Source organism: Carcharodon carcharias, chromosome 5, assembly GCF_017639515.1.
Source record: "Carcharodon carcharias isolate sCarCar2 chromosome 5, sCarCar2.pri, whole genome shotgun sequence".
Taxonomy (NCBI): Eukaryota; Metazoa; Chordata; class Chondrichthyes; order Lamniformes; family Lamnidae; genus Carcharodon; species Carcharodon carcharias.
Window position 1 is genome coordinate 132,926,275 of NC_054471.1, and position 15,078 is coordinate 132,941,352.

General features: G+C 40.3%; 1 protein-coding gene across 1 annotated transcript in view; it reads right to left on the bottom strand.

Annotated features, from left to right (window-relative positions):
* The window catches only part of nus1 (NUS1 dehydrodolichyl diphosphate synthase subunit), a 39,503-nt gene extending 30,077 nt beyond the window's left edge, over nucleotides 1-9,426 (bottom strand). Inside the window, exon 1 of the mRNA XM_041188865.1 lies at nucleotides 8,923-9,426. Coding sequence (XP_041044799.1) covers nucleotides 8,923-9,244 — 322 coding nt within the window. The 5' untranslated portion in view covers nucleotides 9,245-9,426. The remainder of the gene's footprint in view (nucleotides 1-8,922) is intronic.
* Nucleotides 9,427-15,078: the final 5,652 nt, after the last annotated feature.

Below are 15,078 nucleotides of genomic sequence, written 5' to 3' on the forward strand. Positions count from 1 at the left end.
TGCGAGCTCGAAGACACAATTGCAACCATCAGAAACTATTTTTAATCAGGGAAACATGGTATACTATAAAAGAGGAGGACTTTAATTAGTGGAAAAGGCTGGGAAAGACTATAGGTAAAGATGGTAAAACAGTTATTTTACAACATGGAAACCAGACTATTTGGGTACACTCATTGAGGTTAGTTGGGCAGATTACAAATTTGCAGGTCCGGAAAGGGTTGTAGGAAGGGATGAGGCACCATGTACTTCTCATTCCCATATGTTGCATGATTGTGAGGACTAGGTAGCTGAAGCTGACAGGGTGTCTGACGATGGAGAGTGTAATTCGGAAGAATGAGATGAGATGATTTGTCCCAGAGGACAAGTGCCGAAAGCTGGCACTAAAGTTACACACTTGCCAGAAGGGGCCAGATGATTAAAGCATGTGACGATTGTAGGTACAGCAAGGAAGGCCATGGGAAAATATAAAAACTGGTTAAACGTATGAGTGAAATGGCGGGACGTTAGGCCTATGGATTGGAAACACAAAGTACAAAAAAATGGAAGGCACGGAAATGCAGGGTCAGTTCAGACAGTGGGCCTGGGAGTGAACATGCCTCTGGGATGAGATCGCGAACTGTTGAAAGAACATCTATAAAACGGGAGAGGGAGATCAAACAGTAACAGTCCAGAGTGTGATAGAAGCCAGGATAGAGGGCATTGCTTAACAAGTTCAAGGAATGTGGCATAGATTGGTAACGCTACAAGGAGTGGAAGCCCATGTCATCGAGAAGTCTTAGTAGTTTCAAACAAGTTAGACAATAAATTAATAAAGGATGACAAACAGCATGAACTACATGGTTGGAAACAATTTGGGGTATACACGGAGGTGCCAGATAGGGGACAACCAGCTTTGTTTCAGATGGATATTCACGGTAAAGGTGTTTCCTGATGGGACCTACAAAGCTAAAGCCAGACTAGAGGCACATAGGTTGAAGAAATATTGGGTGACTGGGAGATAAGAGCAGATTCACCTATGGCAGGGAAAGTTATGAAGATCTTTTTAGCTCTACTAGCTACAAATACTTGGGAACGTAAGCCCATTGGTATTAAAGCTGCCTTTTTGCAGGGACGCCAACTGCAAAGGGAAGTTCTTTTCCATCCGCCAAAAGGGGCGCCAGATGCAGAAGGGACTCTCTGGAAGCTAAATAAATGCTTATATGGTTTAAATGATGCCTCCAGAATTTGGTATTTCTCAGGGAGGTCAATTTTGTTAAAGTTGGGCTGTCTTCAGTTGGAAGACAACCTGGCAATGTTTTATTGGCACCATGGAGGGAAGCTTGCAGGCATCTTTATGGTGTACATAGATTATATTTTGTGGAGTGTTAGCAGCAAATTTGAAACAGTTGTCATTAATGGGCTCAGAACAGAGTTTAAAATTGGAAGTCAGGCTTCTAGTACATTGGATTGGAAATCAGGCAGAGCGGATCACATATTCTTTTACATCAGCAATCCTATTTAGAGAACAACAATCTCATTGCAATTAGTCATGGTAGGGCCTCCCAGAAAGATACAGTGGCTTCTGAAATGAAAAAAAAAAAGGAACTCAGAATTGGGCAACTCAATTAGCTAGGCAAACAAACAAGGCCGGACATCAATTTTGGCGTTTTGGAATTGAGCACTAAAATGAACGATCAAGGGCAAACAAAACATTGACAAAATTAAAAATGCAGCGTGCTTTGAAATTCCTATCTTTGGGCGATGTTAGAAAAATGAAACTGATTGTGTTTAGTGATGTGTCTTATGCAAATCTGTGAGATGAGTATGAGGTTGCAGGATGATTTATAATATTTCTCATTGGTTGAAAAAAAGGCAAATGCTGCCCTTCGAAATGGGAATCTGAAAATGATACGAAGGGTTGTAAAAAGTACATTAGCAGTGGAGACTCTTGCCCTTGTTGAGGTGGTAGATATAGCTTTCTTTATATCAAAGACGCTGGCAGAAGTTTTAAATGGAAAAGGATATTCAGCAACGGTACCTATCGAATGTATTATAAACAATAAGTCACTTTGGGAAAATGTTCAATCTACGAATTGCATTAATGAAAAGAGATTGTGAATCAACATCGCCAATCTTAAAACAGATGCTGAGCATAAGGAGATTGCCAAGATTAAATGGATTAATTGCAGCTACCAATTATCTGACTGCTTCACCATAAGAGGAGTGAGCTCCAAGAACTTTCTAGAAATCCTCAAAGAAGGACATCTTTTTAAGAAAAAATACTTGTGAACGTATCTATACATTTTTAAAGGAGGGGAATAAGGTCAATTTATTGAATTAAAAGATATATATTGATGTTCGTTATTACCATTTTTTTTGAGATTATATAAACTTAAGGCTTTCTTTCTTTTTAAGAAGAGGGGAATCTATTAGGGAAGGAAACAGTTAAAGAAATTCAATTGTTAATTATTAGGTTGTTTAACTAAGTATCAATTTGGTTGTATAAAAGGGATAACAGAGCTTGGCCTAAATAGCCAAGTGGTTATGGTACTGGGTTTGTAACCCTAAGATCAAGAGTTCAAATCTCACAATGGCAAACTATGAAACAATGTAACTTTATCTGAAACAGATGGAAACAGGTTTACTCAAAAGAGTATCAAGATTTCAAATCTCACAATGTAACTTCATCTGAATAGGAAAAGGGATAACAGTTCTGCCTGTGGACAGTTTTATGACAAGTAATAAAACTCTGTCTAAAGGTGTCTGTCTTGGCTTCAGTCTTAAGTTCCAATAGTTGTTTAGAATTGAACAGGCAGTATAGAATACCATTACATTTATTTCAATGATTCTTCCTTCTCTCCATACATTTGAGGTTTGAATCAGCATTGAACAAGCCAATACCTACTCTCTATATCTCAGCATTTTCCAATAGGTCCATAAGAGGAATACATTATTCCCTCCTTAACAACAGTACCTCAACTTCCCTATCCTTATCCTTCTCTCTCACTGACCTTCCCAACCTGCAAGAATATACCATAGTAACTTGGATTAAAAAAAAAACTTGTCATATGAACAAGTTGATAGTTAGCACTCTTCTTTAAAACATCTCAGGCTTGTACTGTTTTCCAGCCAAGGCTGAAGGACAGGCATATTACTGTGTCCTCTGCTAATACTTCTTTTGAATAATATGCTGAGTGACACCAGTTGACTCACCTTCCAATTTCATGCCGCCTAATTGTACAGAATCCAAATGGTATTATACTGTACCAAAATCAAGAACATATTGATCAAATCTGCAGGTGTTTACCCATGTTCCCTGTGTACAACACAATTAGTATTTGAGAATTATGCCACCCAAATATTCTGAACTTCATTCTAATGCTTCCTTCCATTTGTTCTTTTACATTTATCTGCCTCAGGTGGCCACAAGGTTCGTAGAACATACAGCTTCATAGGTCACTTCGGTCCAGGCGCAAGGTCATTTAAAAAGAGTTCCAAATGCAATACCAAATCCACAGCACAAAAAACTTGTTAGGACAGAAGTCACACCAACTATCATTATGTATAAAACTTGTGACCACAGTTACTACTCAAGAAATCAAAAATCTAACTAGCATCATACAAGCATCACAGATTTAGGAATCAAATGCACTATTTAACTCGTCAGGATAATTACTTTACAGCTTTAGTTATCTTTAAACAGGCCAGTGTCTTGCTCTTGTCACCTTGGACATCACACATCCTCAAAAAAAAAAATGCAACACAGTTTTGAGTCACACTCTTCGCATTTCACAACTTGTATTTATATAGTGCTTTTACATAAAATGTCTCAAGATGTTTCATAGGAGCATTATAAAGCAAAATTTTACATTGAGCTGAAATTGTGCCATTGTGACAGATGACAAAGCTTGGTCGAGGAATGAGTTTTAAGGAGCATATTAAAGGAGGAAAGAGAGGCAGAGACCTTTAGAGAGGGAATTCCAGAGTTGAGGGCCAAGGCAGCTGAAGACATGGCCATCAATGGTGGAGCAATTTAAACCAGGGATGCACAAGAGGCCAGAATTAGACTGGCACAGATATCTGATAGCCGTGAGGAGTTTTTTTTTTAAATTCTTTCATGGGATGGTAAGGCCAGCATCTGTTGCCCATCCCAAATTGCCCTCGATGTGAGTGGCTTTCTAGACAACTTCAGAGAGCAGTTAGGAGTCAACCACATCACTGTGGGTCTGGAGTACAGGTAGGCTAGACCAGGTAAGGACAACAGATTTCCTTCCCTAAAGGACATTTGTGAACCAGTTGGGTTTTTACAACAATCGGCGATAGTTTCATTGTCACCATTACTGAGACTAGCTTTTAATTGAATTTAAATTTCATCAAATGCCATAGTGGGATTTGAACCCACATCCCCATTACTAGCCTAATGACATTACCACTAAGTTGCCCCCTAGGGTTAAGGAAGGCAAGGCCATGGAAGGATTTGAAAACAAGGATGAAGATGTTTGCAGAAAAACAAGGTGCTTCTTAAGTGGGAGCCAATGCAGGTGAGCAAGCACAGGGTGATGGGTGAACAGGACTTGCTGTAAGTTAAGGCATTGGCAGTAGAGTTTTAGGTGACCTTAAGTTTACAAAGAGTAGAATGTGGGAAGCGGCCTGAAACAGGTGCTGTTACAGAGGTGGAAGAAGACAGTCCTATTAATATTGTCGATCTGTGGTCAGCAGCTCATCTCGGGGTTAAATATGACAAGACAAAAATATTTTGCCAAACTAAGTTTCTTAGAAAGTCCAAAAGGAACAGCCATATTTTGCATGTTACACTTGCTCTTCTCAATCCTGTTGTCGAAACTAAAGTGCAACTTAAAATAGTTCTCATCAGCCCAACCCAAGCTAAAACTGGCTTGAAACAGAAAACTATTTTAGTCCACAATGGAACAGTTACTGCTTACTATAGACAAACATATGTATAAAAGCTTGGTTCCCAATAAAATATTCTTCAAAAGGTTTAATCTAATATTCTGCATTCACAAATAAACAAAACTCTCTGCATCTGTTTCCATACTCAGCGCCCACTCTTTGACTCCCTGGCCCTGATATTTACTGCAGCATGCTTTTGAAGATGGTGGGATGAATTATCACTGGGAAACCCAAAAGCGCAGGTTTCCCTGAACGTCGTGGAGTTTGTGTTGCAATTTTTATTCTTTCATGGGTTGGGAGCGTCACTGACAAGACCAGCATTTATTGTTCATCTGCAATTGCTCTTCAGATGGTGGTGGTGAGCTGCTGCCTTGAACCACTGCAGTCCACCCCATGTGGTGTAGGTATACCCACAGTGCTGTTAAGGAGGGAGTTCCAGGGTTTTGAGCCAGCGACAGTGAAGGAACGGCATTATATTTCCAAGTCGGGATGGGGTGTGGCTTGGAGGGAAAATTGCAGGTTTCTCGCCTTCCAGGTATTTCTGTTTTTGTTTCTGATTTCCAGCATCCGCAGTTTTTTGTTTTTAAACAAAAAAAAAATGGCCTCCTTCTGTGCTGTAACCATTCTGCAATTCTGTGAAGTGCAATAGCGGGACAAATGTTGAAATGACTGTTCATGGTTACTTTCAGTTGTCCCCTAGAGATGTAAAAGCCCGTTATAAATGAAAGTCTTTTTTTCAAAAAGGGCACTAATCTTTTAGAAATCAAAAAAATCACTTAAGCCAATACAATTTAATGTTTTCAGAACTTGTGCAATCTTGCCCCAATGACAAATTTGTGATCACCCAAACCCTAAAGAAAAGTACTCTCTCTCTCAGGAAAGATAGAGTAGGCTGGGACTCATTTCTCTAGGAGAGATAAGGTTGAGGGGTGACCTGACAACGATCCTTAAGATTATGATAGGGTAGACGTAGAGATGCTTCCATTTATGGCTAGAATTAGAAGCCATAAATAAAGATAGACACTGTGGCCTAGCCAAATTTGTTACCCAATTGCTTATTTTTAAAAATTAACTTTATTAACTGACAGCATATTTTCGTCAAAGATAAAGGACCTTGTTGCAGCCCATTATGCTCTAATACTGTCACTGCAGCAAAACTTTGCTCATGGTTTTATAAACAAATGGAAAGTTCTTGTTTAACTGCTCTCTTGCTTTGGGACAAGGACAAGAGAAAAACATCCAACTGGTAGCTAGTTATCTGCCATTTTCCTTCAAATGCAAGTTAAGATATTTTTTGTTCAAATTGCCTTCTCTCACTATTAATAACAGTTAAATCAATAAAGCATGGCTAGTTATCCCTGTTGGCACTTGTATAATGCACCCAAGAAATGGTGCAGACACTTTCAGAAGAGCAAATCTGGTGCTTTCTTTTTATTATAATGCTACAAATAATGGCAGTGCCAACTTTAATAATTGCACTGCAACATGAACGAGGGAGTACTAGTTAGTCCATTGGTATACCTCGGACGGTCAGTTCAAGAAGTGTTCCCCTCCTCTCTGTCTTCACCCCAGTCACTAGAGGCACAGTTCCGTTGGAAGCCAAATGCAAATGGCTTACTTGACAGCGTGCCCTGCTGCTGACTGCATTTCCCCCCAGGTCATGGGCAAACTGAGCACCTCAAAGAGACCTGTCCAAATCCCTCCAGACAACAGCTGCCGAGCAGGGGGAAAAAAAGCCCAAAAATGAAACGGCCATGACTTTTAAAACAATAATTATATGATTCATTGATTGTTGTTTTGCCATTATGCTGGTGTTGAATTCAGACCCACAATGTAATTGGACCAGATTCCAGAGAACCAGCACATTACAGGAGTACCTGTTTTAGCTGAAGTATATCCAATTAACAAAAATAACCCCAGGGGGATTTTTTACAACCTCTCTTAATAAAGACATACAACAATTTTAAAGCAAAGGTTGTGTCAATCCTGTAAATTTGATACCACCCTTGCTATGACGACCAAGTCAAATCTGCTTCTTCAAACCAATGCATCTTCAGTACCCCAATTTTAATTTTAAAGTGTTGCATAAAATGCAGAATTATTGCAACATTGAGTAATATCCTCATTACACCTACGTGGATCCTCTTACAATAGTCACAAATCAACATTTTCTGCAAAGGTAAACAAGCCTAAATTAAATTGGTTGTTATTTATACATAACCTATTCTGTGGAGAGGCCAGTAGAAAAACCAAAAATGATGAGAAATACAAGGTGAATATGGTAGATAAAGCACAAATAAGAAACAAAAAATGTTAGCAACAGAAAGCACTAAGCAAACAGAGGTTGATCTTCCAGTGATTACACCTGTCATGAAGCTATTAATGTATATATTATTGGGAAAGATTTCTTTTAAAATAGAGGTTTAGCCTGTGGATGTGTCTTAATTGGATTGAAGCCAGCTAGTCTGGGTGTTTTGATATGAGAGAGAGATAGTGTGCATTTGCATTTTTTGAATAGAGCATTCAAGAAGTGGGGTGAAAATGATACCTATGTAGCAGATACCAAGTCATATGTTACATTACTTATAAAATTGGTACTATGAAAGGGAATTTATTGGTAGAAAGGTTTAGTTCAGAGGTTGGTGATACAATGAGAATTTACGTTCAATAGGAGTGGTAGGTATAACTTTAGCAGTTTCCAGGTGTGCAGAGCAGAGGCAAAGTAAGATCAAAAGGCAGCTACAAGCCTCCAATGTCTCCACAGGAACCAAAGTGAAAAGAACCTCATTTTGAATTTGTAAGGTGAAAATGCTTAAGATTGTTTGGTTAAGTCTATGGGTTGCTGTTGCCTTAATGGAGATTAGTTTGGAAATTTGTTAAAAGTTATGATAGTAATAATTTGAAGCCATGTGTATGGTGGTCTGATTCCTGAATTTAGAGTCGCATCTCAAACATAACACTTAAACATATAGGTTATGACAGTTGTTTAAGGTTTCCTTCTGGGAATTTTAAATAACTCAGCTTTATCAACTGTGTTCCTAGATTTTCTGCATCAAATTGTTCCAAAGTCAGAAACATTGTTGTGTTGGTAAACAGTAAAGTAATAGGGTTGATACCGATGTATTAGCTTGAAAACACCTTTTGGAATAGGCCCAGTCAATTAAAAACTGCTCATGATGAAGAATCATATCCTATGGCACTGGCAGAACTCCCCGATCTTCAGAAAAAAGTCCAAGGAGATCTTTTCCATCCACTTGAGCAGGCAATGTGATCTTGATTTAACATCTTCTCCCAAAACATCTCTCATCTTTTACTGCGACAACACATACAAGGTGCCACACTGAAAAGTCAGTCTAGGCTGTGCATTCAAATATCTGTGGCTTGAACCCACAACTTTGGCTCAGTGGTAACATTCTCAACTGAATCAAACTGACTTGCCCATGTTGCATGCATCTGCACAATGACACCAGTATCTACAGCTTTTTAAAACTCACATTTAGCATCAGATGAACAGAGTAAAAATATTTAAAAATTTAAAAATATTTTTTCAAGTTAAGCATTTTAATTGGAAAACAAAATGTTCATTAGCATCGGTATAGTTTGCAACTAAAAAGTCAAACATTAACATTAACCCATTCAAAAAAATATATATGTTGTTCTCATACAGATGTCAACCTGTCCTGGACAATCAAGAAACACTAAATCAGAAGTGGTCACGAACAGAGGTTACTGCTAATTATTCATCGACACGCTCACTTTAAGAGGAAAAAAACCCCGCCGGATCAGCGTGCAACCTAATTACTAACACAGGAGGGGCCAGTCCTCACATTAAATTGCTTCAACAAAGGAAGATCAGCGGATGGACCCATCTTGAGGCAGTATTTTCTCCTCGCTTTTAATGGGATGAATCATCCTCTTGTAGCTTCAAACACATTGGTCAGTACACAAGTTTATCCACACACACATTTCTGCATTGATCGGCGACGTGCAGACTCGATATGCCTTTCAGCAGCGTTAGCACTCCCCACTCACCTTGGTTGTCATAGACGCTGACATAAGAGATGCCCACGGCCATGCACCACACAACCAGGTTGGCGATGTCGGCGTAGCTGCTCTCCTCCTCGGTCACCACAAGCCCCAAGTGCAGCGGCAGCTTCTTCAGGCTGCGGCCGTCCGAACGCCAGCGCGCGCGCCGGCTCTTGCCTTTGTTCTTGGCGTTCTGGAAGCCGAACGCCAGGCTTGCCGGGTTCCAGCGCTTCCAGGCCCACATTCCATTCCGGAACCAGGCCGACAGAGTCCGGTGCAGGGACAACACAGTGTGCAACACCCTCCACACCAACTCAAAGAGTGCCATCACCTTACCATGCAATTACAGAGGGAAAGGTGATGAAATTAAAACAAAAGAACTTCTGTTTGAAAGATTCACATTGGGGAGACCGGGAAAAGCCAGCTTGCCGAATAAAAGTTTCGCTCTATGAATGACTGTGAATCAGTGCCAACTCCCCAACACGCCGGGCGCCATCTTCTTTTTGTGGTGGGAGGGGTGGGCTTAAAAAAATTAACTTTCACCTTTGACTTTAAACAACACATGGAGTGTGGGGATTGGTTCAAAACTTCCACTTGACGTGCACGTTGGCCCTGACTGTCAGTAGACAAGAGAAATGTTCTACTCTGGATGCATGGTAGCCAGAGCTCTAGCGTCCCCTAAATAGGCAGAGCAGAATCATAAACCCATTTGCTGGGTCAACGTTTGCCAATGAAATACCGAAGGAGAAAATCGAATTACTTTAAGTTATAGACATATCCGTGCAGCCGGTTACAAAACAACTTTGGAACAGAGGTTAAATTGTCAAGTATCTCTGCATTCCACAGGGGCGCATGCAGAGAAAAAACTTTCACAACCACTGATTGTCACAAAGAACTTTACAGCTGATGGCCTATTTTTTTTGAAGTGTAGTCACTATTGTAATGGAGGAAACCGGGCAGATAACTTGCACTCAGCAAACTCCCACAAACAGCAATGTGATCATGACTGGATAATCTGTTTTTTGTGATGTTGCTTGAAGGATACATATTGGGCAGAACACCAGGAATAACTCCCCTGCTCTTAGAAAAGTGTCATGAGATCTTTTACATCCACCCAAGCAGGCAGATGGGGCCTCAGTTTAGCATCTTATCCAAAAGACAGCACCTTCAGCAGTGCAGTGTTTATTCAGTACTGCACTGGAGTATCAGTCTTGATTTTTGCATGGAAGCTGGGGATTTGAACTGAACCCAGAACTTTGTGATTCAGAGGCAAATGTGCTACCAACTGAATTACAGGTGACACTAGGATGAAGGGAGAACAGACAAAGGGAAATTAGAGATACGCTGTAAAAATAGATGTATGTTTTATAGTAATGCAATAGTTTGTACAAATTATCTTTGAATTAATGATGATTACATAAGGGATCTGAAACACTCCACTCTGCTAAGTATTACTCTGATCTCATTCACCCATCACCTCTATACTCACTGACCAAATGTCTCCCACATCCAGAAAGGCCTCAATTTTAAAATTCTCATTTCTATTTTGAAATCCTTTCAGGGCCTCACTTCCACCCTATCTCTGTAGCCCCCTCAACCCCATAACCCTTCAAGATCTCTGCGCTCCTCCAATTATAATCTCTTGCACATCCCAAATTTTAATTGCTCCATCATTAATGGCTGTGAATTCAACTAAGGCCCTAAGATCGGAATTCCCTCACTAAACTTCCCTGTCCCTTTACCTCTCTCTCCTCCTTTAAGATATTCCTTAAAATCCACCTCTTTGACTAAACTTTTGCTCTCTACCCTAATATATCCTTGTGTGAATCAGTGTCAAATTTGTTTGAGAACATGCCTGCGAAGCACTTGGGACATTTTACTTTGTTAAAGGCATTAACTTATAGTCAGGTGTGCTGTGATGATTATATTTGTTCAAGGGTAATGGATATCACATATGAAAAACACTAGCTTTCTGATGGAATTTATGCATTATCAATTTTAAACTGCTTGCCTTAATTTCTTCACCAGAGATCTTTAATCCCAGAATATTTCTCAAAAGTAATAATTTTATCAATTTTGATTGATTATGATACCCACATTTTACGTATAGTTAACATTTTTTATTTTAAATGTGCGGTCCTGCAAGTTCCATGTTTATTGTCTAAAGCACTACTGTTGTCCCTTTAGAGGATGAGAATGGTGAATTGCTAATGAGAAACAAGGAAATGGCAGAGACTTTGAATAAGTATTTTATAACTCTCTTCAAGATAGAAGACACAAAAAGCATCCCAAGTATAACAGAAAATCAAGGAACAAAAAGGAAGGACCTTAAAACAATCACTAGAGAAAAAGGAAAACTAGTAGGTCTAAAGCTGCTGAGTCCCCTTATCCTGATGGCCTGAATCCTAGGGTCTTAAAAGAAGTCACTGCAGAGACAGTGGAAGCATTGGTTGTAATCTTCTGAAATTCCCTAGATACTGGAAAAGTCCCAGCAGATTGGAAAATTACAAATGTAACAATTCTATTCAAGAAAGAATGGAGAGACAAAGCAGGAAACTATCAGCCAGCTAGCCTAGTATCTGTCATTGGGAAATGCTGGAATCCATTATTAAGGAAGCTGTAGCAGGGCATTTAGAAAATCATAATACAATCAAGCAGAGTCAAAATGGTTTTATGAAAGGGAAATCGTGTTTCACAAATTTACTAGAGTTCTTTGAGGATGTAACAAGCAAGGTATTTAAAGGGGAACCAGTAAATGTATGTATTTGGATTTCCAAAAGGCATTCCATAATGTGCCACATAAAAGCTCATGGAGTAATATCATGGATAGAGGATTGGCTGACTAACAGGAAATAGAGAATCGGGATAAATGAGTCATTTTCTGACTGGAAAACTGTAATGGAATGTCACAGCGATCAGCCCTGGAGGGAAGTCATATTAATGACTTGGATGAAGGAACTGTATTCTAGCCAAATTTGCTGATGATACAAGGATAAACAGGAAAGCAAGTTCTGGGGAGGACACAAAGAGCTGCAAAGGGATGGAGTTGGTTAAGTGAGTGGCAAAAAATTGGCAGATGGGGTATAATATGGAAAAATGTAAGGTTGTGCACTTTGTTGTGAATATAAAAACAGAATATTATCTAATTAGAGAGATGCTGCAGAATATTGCAGTATAGAGGGATCGAGGTGTCCTTGTACATGAATCACAGAAGGTTAGCATGCAAATACGGCAAGTAATTAGGAAGACAAATGGAATACTGTCCTTTATTGAAAGGGGGATAGAGTATAAAATAGAAGTCTTGCTACATCTGTACAGGGCATTAGTGAGACTATGTCTAGAGTACTGTGTCCAGTTTTAGTCTTATTTAAGGAGGGATATCCTTGCATTAGATTTCCTTGCCTTGCAGTTCACTGGTTTATTCCTGGGATGAAGGGGTTGTCTTATGAGGAAAATTTGAGCAGGTGGACCTATACTTCTTCCCTTCCTTGACCTCTCTGTCTCAATTTCTGGTGATAAACTGTCCACCAATATCCATTACAAACCTACCAACTCCCACAGCTACCTCGACTACAGCTCCTCACACCCCGCTTCCTGTAAGGACTCCATCCCATTCTCTCAGTTCCCTCGCCTCCGTCGCATCTGTTCCGATGATGCTACCTTCAAAAACAGTTCCTCTGACATGTCCTCCTTCTTCCTTAACCGAGGTTTTCCACCCACGGTCGTTGACGGGGCCCTCAACCCTGTCTGGCCCATCTCCCGCGCACCCGCCCTCACACCTTCTCCTCCCTCCCAGAAACATGATAGAGTCCCCCTTGTCCTCACTTACCACCCCACCAGCCTCCGCATTCAAAGGATCATCCTCTGCCATTTCCACCAACTCAAGCATGATGCCACCACCAAACACATCTTCCCTTCACCACCCCTGGCGGCATTCGTAGGGATCGTTTCCTCCGGGACACCCTGGTCCACTCCTCCATCACCCCCTACTCCTCAACCCCTACCAATGGCACCTCCCCATGCCCACACAAAAGATATAACACCTGCCCCTTCACTTCCTCTCCTCACCATCCAAGGGCCCAAACACTCCTTTCAAGTGAAGCAGCATTTCACTTGCATTTCCCCCAACTTAGTCTACTGCATTCGTTGCTCCCAATGTGGTCTCCTCTACATTGGAGAGACTAAACGTAAACTGGGCGACCACTTTGCAGAACATCTGCGGTCTGTCCACAAGAATGACCCAAACCTCCCTGTCGCTTGCCATTTTAACCCTCCACCCTGCTCTCTTGCCCACAAGTCTGTCCTTGGCTTGCTGCATTGTTCCAGTGAAGCCCAATGCAAACTGGAGGAACAGCACCTCATCTTCCGACTAGGCGCTTTACAGCCTTCCGGACTGAATATTGAATTCAACAACTTTAGGTCTTGAACTCCCTCCTCCATCCCCACCCCCTTTCCGTTTCTTCCCCCTTCCTTTTGTTTTTTTTCCAATAATTTATATAGATTTTTCTTTTCCCACCTATTTCCATTATTTTTAAATCTTTTATGCCCTGCTAGTCTTTCCACCCCACCCCCACTAGAGCTGTACCTTGAGTGCCCTGCCATCCATTCTTAATTAGCACATTCATTTAGATAATATCACCACCTTCAATATCTCTTTGTTCCTTTGTCTGTGACATCTTTTGATTATCTGCTCCTTTCACTGCTTGCTTGTCCCTACAACCACCCCCCACCACCTTAAACCAGCTTATATTTGACCCCTCTCCTAATATTCACTCAGTTCTGTTGAAGGGTCATGAAGACTTGAAACGTCAACTCAATTCTTCTCCGCCGATGCTGCCAGACCTGCTGTGTTTTTCCAGGTAATTCTGTTTCTGTATTGTTTAGAAGAAATTATCTTATTGAAACATATAAGATTCTGAAGAGGCTTGACAGGGTAGATGCTGAGAGAATGTTTCCCCTCATGAGGAATCTAGAACTAGGAGATATAGTTTCAAAATACTATAAGGGGTCTCCCATTTAAGATGGAGATGAGAAGGAATTTCCTTTCGCAGAAAGTCATTAACTTTTGGAATTCTGTACCTCAGAGAGCAGTGGAGGCTGGGTCCTTGAATATATTCAAGGCTGAGTTAGATTTTTGATCCGCAATGGAGTCAAGGGCAGGCAGGAAAGTGGAATTAAGTCTGCAATCAAATCAGCCATGATCTTATTGAATGGCAAGCAGGCTTGAAGAGCCTCCTGCTTCTATTTATTATGTTATTATGTTCTTAAAAATCAACGACCTGTAATTTTTGATGCGAGCAATGATGAGGCTATCTTTGCTCACCATTGTAATGAAGGAAACCTGACAGAAGCTCTTGAGTGCGGGAAAATCTAGAGGTTGCTGTCAGAGGATACCCTGCTCCTCCACAGGGTGTGCTGTTGCAGTCCTTGCCCATAATCTCATCACTGAAATGACTGCAACTGCATGAACTTGCTGTATTGGCCGACTAGTTCCGCACTATCAGTGGCTGAAAAAGTTAGGACTAGTGCATTCAGAAATAAGCAGGTTTTTAATGGAATAATTACCACTGAACAATGTCTCTGGCACTGTAAATTAATTTTATAAGTGTAGAATCATATTCCCTCAGAAGAAAATTATTGTTGGAGATTTTAAATGTTTGCTTTAACTTTTTCTGTCTGTTTCATTTAATTCTCTCCCTTAATCCAGTCTGTATTTCCCAATCATTCTTTTGCTTTCTACACATCATTTAAATCTATGCAGTATTTTCTGCTTTATACTTCTTGGTTTGGTTTCTTCATGTCTCAATGATGATTCAGTCTGGGCCGTTTAAGAGCATTGGTGTTGCTCTCACTGATCACTAATGCCAGAGATTCCCTGTGGAGGGAATTGAGCTGGAAAAGACACCAAATTAGAAGAAATCTACACTCATAACCCGTGAATAGTATCTGGATGGATGTCAGCAGGGTAAACAGCAAGCGTCATTCCTCCATATTGGCCAATGTGAAAACTGGTGTGTTATTTTCTTCTTTTGTAAAAAAGATACATTTTAAACATTAAATATTAAACATTTGCCATTCCCATGTTGTGGGTTGTGTTGTCCTTTTTGTAATGAGCAATTTCTTTAAATTAAATGTTTTATTAAAAAAGCATTCCAAGATTAA